The sequence below is a fragment of the Xiphias gladius genome, chromosome 11 (assembly GCF_016859285.1).
Source record: "Xiphias gladius isolate SHS-SW01 ecotype Sanya breed wild chromosome 11, ASM1685928v1, whole genome shotgun sequence".
NCBI classification, from domain to species: domain Eukaryota; kingdom Metazoa; phylum Chordata; class Actinopteri; order Istiophoriformes; family Xiphiidae; genus Xiphias; species Xiphias gladius.
In genome coordinates, this window is record NC_053410.1 from 22,486,673 (window position 1) to 22,502,831 (window position 16,159).

The 16,159-nt window shown below is 41.2% G+C and overlaps 1 protein-coding gene across 2 annotated transcripts in view; it reads right to left on the bottom strand.

Moving 5' to 3' along the window:
• The window catches only part of LOC120796548 (inositol polyphosphate-5-phosphatase A), a 139,896-nt gene extending 124,942 nt beyond the window's left edge, over nucleotides 1-14,954 (bottom strand). For both annotated transcript variants that reach the window (XM_040139524.1, XM_040139526.1), the window contains exon 1: nucleotides 14,433-14,954. In XM_040139524.1, coding sequence (XP_039995458.1) covers nucleotides 14,433-14,510 — 78 coding nt within the window. In that variant the 5' untranslated portion in view covers nucleotides 14,511-14,954. The remainder of the gene's footprint in view (nucleotides 1-14,432) is intronic.
• Between the last annotated feature and the right edge of the window lie 1,205 nt (nucleotides 14,955-16,159).

Genomic DNA, 16,159 nt, shown 5'->3' on the forward strand with positions numbered 1-16,159 from the left:
GACAATTTCAGAAACAAAGGGGAAATCAGTGGGGAGTGGTCGAGCCCCCCCACCCGGCTTTTCACAGCTCAGGAACATCAACACGGTCAACAAAAGAGCTGCAGCTGACCAGGCTATTAATTTACAGTCATAAAATTGTTAGCTTTTACCGTTTTCAAACAGGATTTAATACTATCAAGAACCAAAAGAGAAAAGTGAAAAGACTCATGGTTGATTGTATTTTTGATGCAGTGCACATTTTCTCCTTTGAGTCACTGCAATTACACTCAACACCAATAAGAGATTAAATTCTTTTACAATGCTACCTAAAGTCAATTTCAGGACTGCAATACGCACAGCAAGAGGTGATGTAAAGGGCATTCTCACCACATGCATTCAAAAATCTTTTACACAATGCCAACGTTTACTACAAGATTAGAGGTCTAAATGAAAAGAGGAAATCCCTATTTGATTTCCTGATACCGCATCACATTGATATTTCTGTTCACACTTTTCTTTAACTGGGCTTACAACTACATTACAGTGTGTTATAAAGTCTAACTCACTATTTATTATTTGTTTATATACTGTTTATGGTGCTAAATAGGAGGTGTTCTGATCATCTATTTTGAAAAAATAATATATTCAAGGGCGGCAACTGTTCTGGGACTTCATTTTCTCCAGAAGTGAGGCTGAGAGTGGGAGGGCTAATGATGCAGTAATTAAAGCAGGCCCCAAGCTCCAACACCACAACAGCTTCCTGAGGGGTAAACCACCACCACCACCACCTGCAGCTGGCCCTCTATTTGCATCGAAGGGAAGAAAAAAACATGTGCATTCTGGATGCAGCACAACTACTGCTCAGCAAAAGCCAAAAAACAAATTGTTCCATGTACTTTACATACATGTCTAGACTCAGTATTCCACAATGTGTTTTTCTCCAGTACAATAAATTCAAAGGTGAAACTCTTTGGAGTGCCATTTGACATATAACAGGAGCTATCAAGCTATTTAAGTAGTGATGGAGTGCCAGTAGTGAGTGTTTATTAGTGTGTGTGTGTGCGTATTATGTATTACTCTATCAGTGCACATCTTGTTTTGCCTTAAATGGGAACCAGTGGGTGTCAAACAGTCAAACCCTGATGCTCATTGGGAAGGAGTTTTCCATTATGGCTTGGCAAGTTGTTGAGAGAAACCAGACGTAGTTCTGAGTGATGGAAGATATACTTTTGATACTGATTGTTGCATGAAAACCCTTTTTAATTCACCAACAATGTATGTTCGTGACCAAATCATAGCTGGTATTTATAGAAGCACAACATACTGTAATACAATGCAGGTGCTCTGACTAACAGTATGACTCCAGAGGAAGAAAACCAAAAGACTAAGAGGCTAGAGGAAAAACATAGTCAGTACCAGGCCCTGTTTAATGACTTGGCCAGACCAGCCAGTACTTTCTCAGGCTGGGGCTTCGGTGACAAAAAAAACAATGGCCTTAACTGGGAAATATTCACCCACCGACTGTATGTGGACCAGAGACAATAAGCACACTCCATCAAAGGCTTAGGGTTAAATAAACACCTGTCCTACCGGGACTGTGAGGCTGAGTGTGTATGGGAAAAGATTAAGGGAACTGGTGAGTGTAGAGGTCTCTGCAGGGGATAAAGGGAGTGAGAAAAGAGAAGGAGTACAACCCAGCTGGAGAGCCTTTTTTCCTCAAGATTCATAAACCAGCATAGAAACACAATAGATGCAGAGAATCTAGACATAAGAAGAGACTACATTTTGTGAAAGTCTGCAGGCAAAGGCTTGCTAATAAACAGCTTACCCCAGTGTCCAAAATGTATGTTTTTGTCTAACCTTCAGAACGACATGACATGTGACGCTCATTATATGGCCTTCAGATATGTGAACACATTTTGGTTAGCTGTGTCTATGCAGCCAAATAGCCGAATATTTAACGCACCACCACCAGCTAGAGGGCAGGGCAAGGATGGTAATGTAATTTAGTTGGTTCAAACTACCAGTTGGGTTTAAGGAGCAATTTCACATTTGGCTGATCTAAAGCTATGGTGATGGATGTGATGTGGTTTTTCTGTAGCTTCTTGACCAAAATGTCTAACAGCAAAGATAACTGGTGCAAACCAAGAAGCTGTTTCTCATGTTTGCTCAGTAACTAAATTATGGCTCTACTTTGCCGTACTGTAAACATTATACACACACACACACACACACACACACACACACAAGCATGACTAACTGGTAAATAACTGGTAAATGTGGTAAACGAGGTGCAATAGTGCCAAACTTCACTTAAAGGTAAAGTGAGACATTTTGGGAAGTAGGCTTATTCGCCTTCTTGCTTAAAGATAGATGATTGATATCACTCTCATACTGTATACCGAATTCTCTTATATCTCATTGGTTTAATTCGTACGAGAACCGAGGTATAAGAACCCCAACGACAAACGCGAGATTTTTGTTTTTTTTCCTTTTTCACTTTTGTGGGGTTTTTTGGTGGGTGGGCAGGATTTTTTTTTTTTAATTATACTAAGCTAAGCTATTCTTCTTCTGGCTGTGGCTTCGTATTTTGCTTACAGGTACGGAATGGTATCGATTTCCTCATCTACCTCTTGGCAAGAAAGAGAAGGATCTTATTTCCCATAATGTCGAACTAAAATCAAAAAGCACAAATCCTCCATCATTAAAAATTTCAGGGTTATTATTATGTTATCATAGAACTAGGTGTCAATATCCTTTCTAAACATTATTTGTACTTTATAAATGATTATACATTCAGTTCAAAGTGCGTACAACTAACTCTGCTATAGTCAACCAATAAAAGCTGCTCATGGATACAATGAAATGAACCAAAACATCCACATGATGTCTTAACTATTTTCTATGCCCAACGGTGTTTGTCAACAAACAACAGCATCTTCACAGTTTACTTATCACTGGTGCTAGCGAAACAGGCTGCCAATCCTTCACTGGGAGACTCTGATTTCATTTTATTGCAGTCAGACAGTTTATATCGCAGTGGCTGATAAACAACGAACAAATTCAGATTCTATTGTCTCAAAAAGTTGACCCCTAAAAATCACTTGACAAGGTGGTCCGAAGAGAAAACAGTTCGATGAACATATTCCTTGAAAAACCCTGGTAATACAATAATACAATTTCTAGAATTACTGAATTAGAAGTGAGGTTCTGCTGAGCCTACAATAATATCATCAAAAGTCAGTAAAATCCACTCGGCAAAGCTATCCCTTCCATTTATCCAGTCCGTAAAGACATGTGATGTCTGTGACCAACGTGCAATTTTATGCATCCGTTTTTTTGAACAAACCCTGCAGCTGCCTATGATATGAACTGTCTTGGTGTAATGTGGGCAGAGCCGGGAGGACAGACTATCTTGAGGTCCTGCTTCTGTGACAGCACGGGCAGGCTGTGAGCCACGGCTCTTTTATTTAAGAAGTTTGGCTTCTGTGGAGATAAAGGAGGTATGAGCACCTCTGTAATCATTCAATTTGTTTCTCTACGCAGCAGACTCAGTTGGTCAGAGAAAGACAGCAGGAGAGAGAAAACCATGTCCATGTGTTCATGTGAGCATGTGACTATAACAGACACAGAAAGAGGTTTAAAAACTGACATCATCTAAACAGATTGTATGTTAATGAAATGAATGTGGATCATAGATGGAAACCTAAGTGGACAGAGGGCCTGCTGTTGCTAAGCGTGCTCTTTAAAACACACACTTTGGGTTTACAAGATGAAAGTGAGCCAAATTCCTTTGATAAACAGTGCTGACACAAGCTTAAATGATGCACATAAACTGTTCAGAGATTTCCAGGTATAAATACTGACAGTTTCATGACACACTGTTAAAAACAGAAAAACATAAACCTCTTTCTGCAACTTCGACTTCCAGAAGATTATCCAAGGCTCGACTACAAAGGTGTCCTTAGAGAAAATCATAGCTCTGGTTTTGGTCTTTCCAACATCCGAGCCGTAGCAAAACCAACATGGTCAGCCTCTTCCAGAGAGTTTGATCAAAAATAAAAATGAGAAGTAAGCAAGATGCTGAAAAACTTTACAACCACATCGATATGTGAAAAGAGGAAAAAGGTCATGATTATCATCATGCATGGACAGCAACCCTCTATGTACATCACCTATATCAAATGCATAAAAAAAGGTTTTATTCAGACCCCAAAGTGCTGGTATCAAAAGTTTTGATTTCACTCCAAATTCCAGACAAGGCTAACACAATATTTCGTTTTTCAGTATTTATGGATTTTTTTAAAAACAAATATTTAAAAGGGTCAGTTCACCCAAATCACATTCAAAAAAAAAAAAAACTTTGATATTTGATATTTAGAAATCTTAAAAAAATGTAAGATATCTACCTTTGAAACTTTAACCTGTGCAAACAAAATTCAATTAATCTTCACTGTTGTGGGGTAGCATCAAAAAATCTCTGAGACAGCTATCTCAAAACCTCAGCAGATAAAAAACAAAGCTGCCTGAAAGACTAGATACACGAGTGTGATGTGATCCTGCAAAACAACAGTTTATACTTTAGTGACAAAATCAGAAACTATGTTACATCAGCAGAAGGACATTATAATATATTAACTCAGCGGCATACTAATACTACTGTATTTAGACAACACCCAGCTATAAGAATATCCCTCTTTCATTCTCTCTCATTTTACCCAATTAGGTAAATATGAGACAAGAGACAAGAATATACGCCCTGAAAGCATTCTAAAAACATTCGCTATATACACGTCTCACATCCTCAAACACAAAGCAAGAATGACTTAACAGCCAGGCATGTCTGGACAGGAGGTATAGCTTGGGAAATTCACAGTGTGTATTCTGGCTGGGCACAGAGACAAAAAGTGATAATTAGCTTAAAGGTTTTTAACGTCTCCTGTCTTCTGCGTGTGACTTTAATTAATTTCATTAATTACTATGGCTAGTGCAACAGCTGCCAGAGGTGACTATTACCTCTTGTACTGAAAGGAAAGATTCAAGGTGACCAAAATAAATGTTTCGGATAAAACTGACCACAAAAATCTTCCTCTGTAGCTGACTGCAACATGCAGAACATGACCAAACACAAGCAGGAACAATAACTCAACTCTGATTAAGCTTCCCTGGCATCTGTTCCATTCTACTTCTGTATTTGGGGTTTTATGGCGACTAACCCCCACTGTTGTCTCTTCAGGGAATCTTCTGAATGAGTCCTTGGCCTAATCAGCGGGATGGGTGGGGGTGTCCCCCTTTGGCTTTCCCATCCTGGATAATTATGGTTCTTGGAGTGAACCCAACCTTCCTTTGCTCCGCGTCGACACTCCCAACCTTATCCCAGTTCCTTATCTGGGTCCTGTGGGGCCTGGCTATTCATTGTCCCGCTCTGCTCGCACACACATTATCAAATCCTCCTGAGCAGGGTCAATGAACTCTGGATAAAGTTGGCTGTGTCGACCCACCGTGAAGTCTCTGTCTCTTGTTATCTATTACTGAGTGCCGGTGTGTATGTCTGTGTGTGGATTCACATACTGTACACATCTGTGAATGCGTCACTTCCCCTGAGAGACCCCTATCATAAACTCTCCTGTCTGGTTCAGTGAGTGAGTGAGTGCTTGTTTTGTCAGCTCAGGCTAGCCAGAGCGACAGATCGCTCTCCACATCAGCAACATGATCATCTCCACACCTCCGCTGGGTTGTGCTTGAACAGACTCTTCTGTTCTGGGGCATGGTGACCTGACTCGGGACCTGGGAGATGCAGCTCCGAAAAAAAAAAAAAAATAGCCTGATTTGCACTATGTACCATAATGATCCATACAAACAGGAGCTACAACGATACAATGATGCTCTACCTTTAATACTTCATTACCATGTGTCAGATTCCAGGACTGAAACAACTGCTTTAGGAGACAAACTGAGTGTGAACATCTGCTCTAATTTAACACATAACATAAGGATGCTCTTAGTGAGGGCACTCTGTAACCTCATAAAGGGGTTAGGGATGAATCATATGGAGCATCTACAGTATGACCACAGTTCTGCCCTGCTGCTGCCCTGTCAGACTGATGTCGGATGTGAGGCAGCCTCCAACATCAAAAAGGAACACCGAAGCAATTTGTGTGAAGTCAACCTAAGTAAAGAGAGGGCTGAAGCCAAGAGACCTGTACATTTTATCATGTGAAGCACAATCATGCATAGGCAATCACGGATAGCAAGCTCAGTATTGTGATTTGTCTGTGAAGCGTTACATATCAAAACCTCACTGTAAACACAGAACTATTCGAACATATTAAAAGGGGCAATATGTATTAGTATAAGTATTTTAGTTTAAAAGATTCAACAATTAACTAAAATTATCAACAGAATATGAAGAAATAATAGCTTTGATATTATGTCAAAGACGTCTATGTATTGTGTTGCAGAGGTATCTACGGAAGTTAGCATACTAGACAACTAGCCCTGGCCCGTACCGTCTCTACCACTTTGTACCTCGAGAGGCGATAGTAGCGTCCAGTCTGCCCTCAGTCCGACATGAGAGGATGAAAACGTGGTAACTAGGAGCTAATCCTCTACTCCTACCAAAGAGTGCATTTCCTTGTTTTTTTACGATAGGAGTGGATATGCCAACCTTCCGGTAATATGCTGCCGCCTATTTGTTTGGAGTATGAATTTGACAGTTGGCCAGTTCTTACACATTGCCCCTTTAAGGCCCAGTCACACCAGAGAGTGGCATAGTAAAATTCATCCGCATGTCTACATAAAATATGTGCTTCTAGTACCTTGTGATGTGGAGACCACTGTCAGGGCAAGTTGGTGAAATACTATGGCTGGCAAGCTAACCGCTAACACACTAGCCAGCCAGGAAGATCTTAGCGCTAGTCAGTCCCAACAGCTCTCTTAACTTCTTTATATTTTCTCTATACTGGATCTGGCATTATGTTCTTAGGAAGAGTGAAACAGTTCACACATTTTATACAAAGGACGTAGACTCAGTTGCAAGTTTATTTGGTACACTTGGCTAAAACTAATGCAGTCTAGGACAACAGTGCTGACATAAATGTTACCCATATGAAGGTTCTAATGTTTCATTTTGTTGAAACTGTTTTGGGATTTCTTGAGGATGCATTTTGTACCCTCATTTACGTAAATGGGGTGGAGGAAATAACAGAAACACTTCTCCCCCACAAACTACAGCCTCTAAAATGAAGTTAAATCACTTGAACCAACACCTCTTAAAACAGTTTCAACAAAAACGAAACACTAGAACCTTCATGAAAGCAGGGTTTATAGCAGGACTGTTGTATTAGACCGCATTCGTTTGAGCAAAGTGTACTTTATCTAATAACTGGCAATTGAGTGTCTTTGTGCCTCCTGTCTCATAACTGTCGGCAAACCATCCTTCTTTATTCGAGCAGTATATACTTTGACAGAGAAATGCTAAATAAAACTGGGGATGCAATACAGCTAAGAAGCTGCAATAGTTTCCCCCATGTAGGACTCTCTCTCCCCTCAGGTCAGCACTGTCAAGATGACTTGCTTTTCAAAGTTAACCAAAGTTGAACTCAACTTGAAAAATGTGTAACCCCCCTCAGAAAATTCACTGATTGCCGCAAATCCAGAATTCCCATACCTGATTTTATTCAATTTGTGCTTTTCCCAAATTAATCCAGATGAACAGTAAAAAAAAATAAAATAAAAAAAGAGCCAAAATGGCCATTGCAAAATAGCTGGTAATGGATGTTGTAACTTCAAATGACAACAAATTATTACTTCTTTACTTTAACTAATTATTTTGTGATATTTTGTGGGAGATACCTTGTTGAAAGATGTCCAGCTGTCACAGCAATAGTCTGTAACAAGTCAGTACGTCTGGCATACATTCCATCATGACAGTCACTGGCTGTGTGAAGAAAAGCTTGAGCACTGAGTGATGCAGACAACCGGGCTTACCTCTCAAAACAGGAAAAAAATTATCCTAGAGGGCCCATAATTTTCATCCCGAGCTGGAGTGGCTGTGGGAGGCTTGACACTGTACAAAGTAGCCTAGAGCTGCAGGGCTTCCCTTAAAGACTTGAACACGATCATACGACTTTGTATGATGGTGCTCAAAGCCTTACAACAATATCTCTCCACTGCGAAAATGAGTTTTAATCCATACTGAGATACATGCCACACCATACAAAACACAGCAATCAGCCACAACATTGAAACCGGTGACTGGTTTTGTTGTTGTGGCTGATCGGTGTAGACAATACGCGGTTCACTTGTGTGGTGTTGTTTGACTAACAACGACAGATTGCAATATTCACACCACATTCATGAAACCATTCTTATATCGTTATTACCACAGAAGTGTTTCTATAAAATGAAACCATTTGCAGCCAGGTATACTGCTAATACTTCTGCAATTCCATTGAATTTTCTACCAGCTATACTTATCTTACCATCTTCAGTGATAAGGATGGTTTCTTCTGTACTACTAAAATTATGAATGGCGGTGATAGTCACATGATATACACATCTGGATAGATTAACTTTACAGGTTAGTAGCATCAAGACTTAAATAAGACATTACATTAGTGTAATTTTAACTGTCAAATACCACCAGATATTGTTAATTCTTTATCTGAATAATACATGCTTATTAAATATACAGTATAATTGTCTGCTATATACTGGTGAGGAATATGTTTTACTTAAAATTTTGACTTTTCTTTGCCTGCTGGTGGCAACTTTCAGCTATTTCCAACATCTTTTCCTTTTGAAATTCTAATTCCGTGTTATGACAGGATGGAGGAGGGCAGAGCAGGGAGAACACCAAAATAGCATCATCTGATCTTTCTTTCATAAACTTTTCCACTCCTGCAGCAACACACTGGAACAGACTTTGGCAGAGGAAGAAACACAAAATCAAGCTGTCAGATGAGCTATTTAGTCACAGTCTCTGCTGCCGAGCTTCTCCTCCTAAAACTTGAGCTAAAACACGAAGAGTTGGACACAAAGTAAGGACATAATATTGAGAATAAAACCATTTTCACATTGTTAGCTTCCTCCAGTTCAGCCTCTTATCAACACAGCATAACTTCTGGGATCACACATTTGCACTACTATTACCAACACTATAAATAAACACCCTGAATGCTCAATATATTATTCAGTTACGGAATCCACTACCATCAGCCATGTGACTAAAGGCTAAATATAGTTTCCAGGGTCTATGCTGCCTGCAGGAACATCTTCACGTTTACAAAGAAAATAAATTTTAACCACACGGCTCTTTACCACCAATGAGATGCATAGGGATAAGCCTGGTAATGACAAAGACCTCTTAAACACTTCCCAACCACGCAAAAACACACTGTAGAGTAGTCACTGATAAGAAAATACTGGGAGCAGTGTATGCACAGCTTCCAGGATTGAGGAATCCCTCCGGTAGTTTTTCCGGCTCTGTTCTATCTTTAGTGATGTAAATATGCCAACTCAGTGGGGTCCGGGCTGTGATAGCCTGAGCTAATGAGCTGTCAGTGGACAAGAGAAGGGAGAAACAGAGGGGGCGAGAGAAATGATTAAAAATAGGTTTGAAGACCAGACCCACAAGAGGGGGTATTCATAGTAATCCATTCCATCACAATATGGTCATCTCAGCCTGGCAAACACGTGGTGTGTGTAATCAAAAACAGAGTGGTTGTAATGCAATGAAAACTACAGCCAGTGACCAGTGTTTCCTGCAATGGGAGCACTTGAGGAGAATGTAGGAACCATCATTAGGATAATATGAACAGAGAGGAGTCTTCCCAGATAGCCTTCGAAAGCAGAGTAACACATCAGCTCACATCCTCAGCAATAAAAGTGAGCTGGATAGTTGGCATCTGATTGTTCGATTTTAATCATTTGGCTTAATGAAACAGAGCTTTACACTGGAAAGTCCCTAGAAGTCATGATTTGATCTCTCGATTACTGTCAGATCAGCCAGATCCAGTTACCATCGGAGGTCTCATAATGGACAAGGACACTCAAATCACACCTATAGTTTGTTTCCTCTGGACTGACACATAGTGGAAAAGTTCACTTTGTTCCTTTTCGGTGGGTCCGTTTAGGTTCAAACTGCACAAATTCAAGCAACCCCAAGGCTTGTTTACATAACTGACAGAAGTAGTAGAGGTTTTGAGTGGCGGAAGGTGTTAAAAAAAAAAACTGCATTCCAGTCCCGGCAAATCAAGTGAAGCACAATGGACATATCTGCATAGGCTCGTCTGTAATGAACATGAATTATAGGTAGCAGCTAGCATTCAGCACTCGAGCATTTGGTTATGTTTTTGAAACATGAATTTCAATGTCCAAACTTTCCACTTTTTAGTTGTTTCCTGTAACTGGTTTGTTGGTACAGTAGACTACATTAGCAAATTGAGAAGTACACATCCCTCCTATTTCAAAACAAAGCCTGTGTCTCGGGGCCTCATGGTGCAGTTATTTGGGGACGCCCAAGTCCGGCCAGCACGGTGTCCACCTGTTTAAACAAACCCATACCGAAAGGAAAACACTCCAGAGCGCTCATTACGTGTTTGATGTGAACCTGACCACACACACTGGCATGAGATTCCAACCTGGGTCGAACTCAACTGTGACTGTTAACTGATATAATGATTCCACTCCCTCATCAACTTGTCTGTTCTTCAGGTTGGTGCAACAGGCTGGGTGCAGCAACAACCTAATTAATTCACACACTCGGTGGTGCATTTATTCAGTATTTCATTCATTTACTCATTCTTCACTGTAGTAGCCAATAGTGGTCATGACAGTGTCAGTTTACATTTAAGGGGGATCAGTAAGTGGCTTTGTCTGTGTTGAACTGTGTATTACAGGGTGACTTTGGATCAGAAATCCAGCAGGACCCATGGGAGTCCTGCAGTGTCTTCCCACTGTGTCTTCAGGATGGGAACAGATTACAAAACCCAGTCTGGTGAGCTGAGATACTGTATGATGTACATTATAGCTGCATCATTATCCAACATCAGTTTAATAAGCACAAGGTCAACATGTATCATTATTTTGGACGAGATAAATTAAGAAATTTGTTGCCAGAAGAAATCTGAACTTGAAGTATAAACATGGAAAATAGCTGACTGAAAAAGGGTGAGGACTAAAACTGATAGGTTCAGGACACAAATGAATGGAAGTAAATAAATTAGAACCAGAAAGACTATTTCAGTTCAGCATCATAGTGTGTATAGTGATCCAAGATTGTCTCCTTGTTGTCTTACGGGTACATCTGAGCGGCTGCTCGCTGCTCTGTTTAATCGGGTTAGCCTTAAAAACTGAACCCTGCTTTTTTGGACTGACTGGTTTACTTTTTGCAAAAGTAAAGGAGTAAACAGACAATTTAGCTGTCAGCTTTGGGGGGTGGCGGTGGGGGGGCTTACTATAAAAGCAGAAAGTGGGCATGTGAGATTCAACAAAAAGCAAATAAAGGTTAAATCTTGATGGCAGTTATAAACACAGGACAAACCAGTGTTTACCATCATAATTAGATTCACTGAGGATGGCTCAGAGGGCCAACAATGGAATAGGACTTGAGTTTGAGGATAATTGTTTGTCTTTTGCTTTAGATGCTGGTCAAACAATAACTGAGAACTGGAGTCAGAGAACATTCAAATGGCCTAAAAGGCACGACAAGGCTGACCGGCAGAATAGCCGTTTTAACATCAACGTACTGGTTTAAATCACCATACATGGGCAACATGAGTGCAGCTCGATTGATTAGAGGTTATTTTCCATATGAATAAGTGACAGTGTGAGGGAAGTCAAAGGGAGGACAAATACTCTTACGAGCGTTTGAAAAAGAAAAGGCAAACATGGACATTTAACGGTGCAACAGCATCTCAGACCGACAACACTGTGTGACATAAGCGTTTATATAATAATGATAGTTTGGGGTAGGATGGTTAAAACTGTTCTATAGCATCTTTAGCTACAGAGAGTTATTCCATGATCTGTTTGGAGTTTCCTCATCACTTGACACAAAGAAATGATAACTTTCAACAGCAATTAATCTTTACAAACTTTAGTTATATATATGTCAAAACCTCGGGACCGGACAAACAATGAGTGGGACAGTATTTGCAATACCTTTACTTCACTGTTTTTATAAAGCATATGGAATTTTTGGAGTAATTTACTACTAACAATTTATGATTACACCTTAAACTGCACAGATTAAAAATTACTTGAAATGCATTTGATAACTGGGCACAGGGAGTAAAGCAGCAGTTCTTGACTTACACCAGTATAGTATAATGTCCCCTGTATGTAATTTCTACAGTTCCTATGTGCTGGAGACATCTCAAGTTTGCATTTAAAAAAAAATGCAGCATTGAAGAGAGCCCATGTAACTTTGCTCAACTGCTGGCAGTACTGCCAAAACTGGTAAATACAATAATGGTAAATGCTAAAATGCAGCACATCAGTAGCAGAAGTAGAGAAGAGTCGTAAAGTGGATAAAGCTGACTCGGTTTTGTCAGCTATCATTAGCCACCATAAGCTACCGGTCATACCAGAGCAAGTAAGGCCGTAACAGCAAAAACCCTGAGTGTAACGAATTTAGCGAGGGTGTGTTTTATTTCTCGTGAATTCAACTTTTCATTTTTTAAATTGATGAATGTGCTATTTCTGCTTTTAAATGTGTTTACATTTATAATGGGTGTGGACACAGAAGAATGTAGCCATGTCATTTGAGTTGCGATGAGCAAAGGAAAGTTTCACAAAGCACATTTTTCGTCTAGAAACTGAGCGCTATGGAGATGATATGGGACGGTACCTCCAACTTTAGAAGGCCTGCTACACATCATATTGTATCTTGTAGGATCAGTGTCAGGCTAAGCTGCCATAAGCCACAATCTTCTCATCTACAACAGACTTAATATTGGAATCCGCATTAAAGGCAGGCCACAAGGACTTCATTCAACTCACGTATGCATCATAAGGGTTGCCAACACACTACAGACTATAGATAGGCTCATATGACCAACACACCCACTCATAGAAGGAAACATGCGCTTATGTACATTTGGCTCAGTCTGTTGGAAGTCTGGTGGAGGAAAAAAAAAAAAAAAAAACTCCACAAAATACCCAAAGTGCGGTGCTTGTAAGAGGCAGGCTATTTATAGGCTTACTCCAGTGAGGGAAACTGGCTCTTCCCTCATGTTTTGGATCAGCACTTCACACGGGTGAGAGGAGGGAGGAAGAGGGGGACTCTCTATTGACACAACACGGAGACTGACACAAAGTGTTTGAGCTACAAGCCTTTAATTGGAACAGTTACGCTTTCCGCTGCAATTCAGTGCCTTTAGGTACCAAGCTACTGCCTTACATAGAAAGGGGTAAGAGTCCAAATATCTGAAAACAGCCATAGATATCAACCAGCAGCCTACACAGACACACCTTAGGAGGCCTGACACACCTTTTTTTTTTTTACAGAGAGCAGGATGCTTCAGCTTTCTTCAGCCAAGCAAGCAAGTGGCTTTATCTAAAGTGAATATTTGAATGCTGCTTGTTTCCATAATGATGCAAATGGGATATCATGGAGTCGACAATCTCAATTCGCACTGGTGTGATTCATATTCAACTGTCTACTCTTGGAAATACCCAACCTCTCGTTCAGCGGTAGACACTGACATGAATGAAAATAATTATCTTAAGAAAAAAGAAGGTGTAAAAACATCAGCTATCACACTGTATGTGGCAGAGAAACTTGAGTAGGCGGTAAGCAGATGTAAACAAAAATACTCCTTTTTGGTGGTCACCCACGAGGGCAGTAAACTTTCATATGGTTTGGGCTTCCTAAAAAAGATAATAACCACAACATACAACTTACATAAGTTTGTGGTTTACTTGCTGTGGTGCACACGAGCGGATCGTCCTAAAAGGTGGGTGGTACTCTGCAAAGGTAGACTAGTACCGCACCTCTGGTGACCTCAAGTTACAGGTTGTACCGTCGAAAATAACCATAAGTAGGCTACGGATTATGATCAGAACTCTCATCCTTGCGTTCCCATTCAAACCGAACAGGCCGAAGACAGGAGAGGAAAAAAGTGGGGTCCCTTCATATAAAGCTTCGCGCGCGCACGCACGCACACACACACACACACACACACACACACACACACACACACACACAGACATGCCATGTGTCTGCGTGTTCATGAGAGGCACATGTGTTTATGCGTGAGAGTATAGGTGTTTAGGCTTCCGCACGCGACTTGACATGCACGAGTCGTGACCAGCTGAGACGTTATTTAACACAGCGTGAAGATGGAGTTGGCTGCATGGAGAAGGGGCAAAAAAAACAAAGCAAGTACACACATATTTGTGCCAACAGACAGCACTGACAGACAGTAGTTATCAATGGAGAAACTCACATCCTCGAACAGGGAGCCAACGTTGGCTGTCACCAGCAGTATTCCTGTGCCTTGCGCTGCTGTCAGCTTCCCTGCCATAATGCTCTCTCGCAGGTGGGTCGGGGGACTTGTACAGCGGACTTTGTCGGCAGAGAGACAGGGACGAGGAACAAAGAGAAGCCGGCGAACGTCTCGCGAAAACTGGTTAAAACGCTGGGAATCTGCGACTGAAGCCGGGGTTGCGGCGGCTCGGCTGGAGCATATTTTTTTTTTCAGCGGTGGCCGTGCATCTACTAGGAGTTGCTTTTTGCTGTAGAAGGTCCGTTGGCGGCGGCGGCGGTTAGCGTGCAGCCTCTCGCGCTACTTTTTCACCCTCGGAGCCATCGTGAAAGTTTCCGTTTTAATCCAGGGCGAGCGGCTGCGGGCTCTGGCTCGTCTCACTTGCGAGTGTTCCCCTGGCTTTCGTGCGGTGTGAAAGTCTCCCTCCGAAAGCAGGACTCTCCGCCTGGACCATTGCCTTCGCCGTTCGGAGAGGATAGGCTGGAGTCCTTCGCTGCTCTGACGTCACCGTGCCAATGGAAACACGGCGCTGTCTTAAAGGGCCAGCGCGCCGTGAACGCCGCAGCTCTGCCGCGAACGTCACGGCGTCCATTGTCGGACACACCTGGGCCGCCCCAGAGTGAGTGAGTGTCCGTTTCGGCTTGTGCGCCACATAATTGCAACTTGAGTTTCGGTTAAGGGTAACGAGTAACTGCCTTTTGTTTTGTCAAAACTATCTCATGTCACGGACGATATTACATTTAAATCTTCAGCTAAACTTATGTGGTCATGGCATAAACTGCTGGAGTGCCTTGCATGGAAATATTGCAGGGCTATAAACTACTTACGATATCATTGAAGAGCTCCAAGGTGCGGAGACATGCCTACGACAATGCAGCTTCCCTCGTGCTGTGTACTATAGGTCGATTGGCTATGTTTGACAGCTGAACCAGTGGTGGATTCCTTTTTTTCACTTCAAAGTGGACAGGGATGAAGTTTGCCTCCCTACTACTGAGGTACTTGAATGAGTTTAGGCAGGTCGGTCTAGTCATAAAGCACGAACCATGTGTAAGTAAGTTGTAAGACACGTTTTGTGGCAAAGTCACTTATGCTTACGCAAAGCCTATTGTTAAGGATTTAGCTTGTTTTGCTATTTTGCTATTCTTTATTGTATAATTCACTGTGAAGAGAATTACAAAAGATGTGACAGTGGATTACAATTAAGCTTTTTTTTCACATCCAGAGTTGGAATGGGTAATGTTTTTTTTAGCTGATATGTCGTCAGTATATGCATGTGTGACCAGGAGTATCCTTAAAAACAAAAAGGACACATTCACGTTGGAGACGCATGTACTTCATCCATGTCACTGAGATCGACTGGACAGCGTCCAGCTGTCCTCTCCCGGGCAAAGATGCTAATCAGGTCTGTTGGAGTTTTCCAGGAGCTTCAACACAGAACACAGAATTTAAAAAAAAAAAAAAGCCCAAAAGTAAAGACTTCTGCACAAACATTCTTAAATAACTTAACACAAATACCATTAACTGTAACTCATGCCATGTGAATTAAGACAGCATACGGAAAGTTACAGATTTTACCTTTAAAGTTGCAGTGAGAGATTTTTGACCACTAGGGGGCAGAGGGACGAAACATTGACACAAAGCTTTTACACAGTGTTCGCGTGTTAGCAAACTATTTATTACTTATTCAG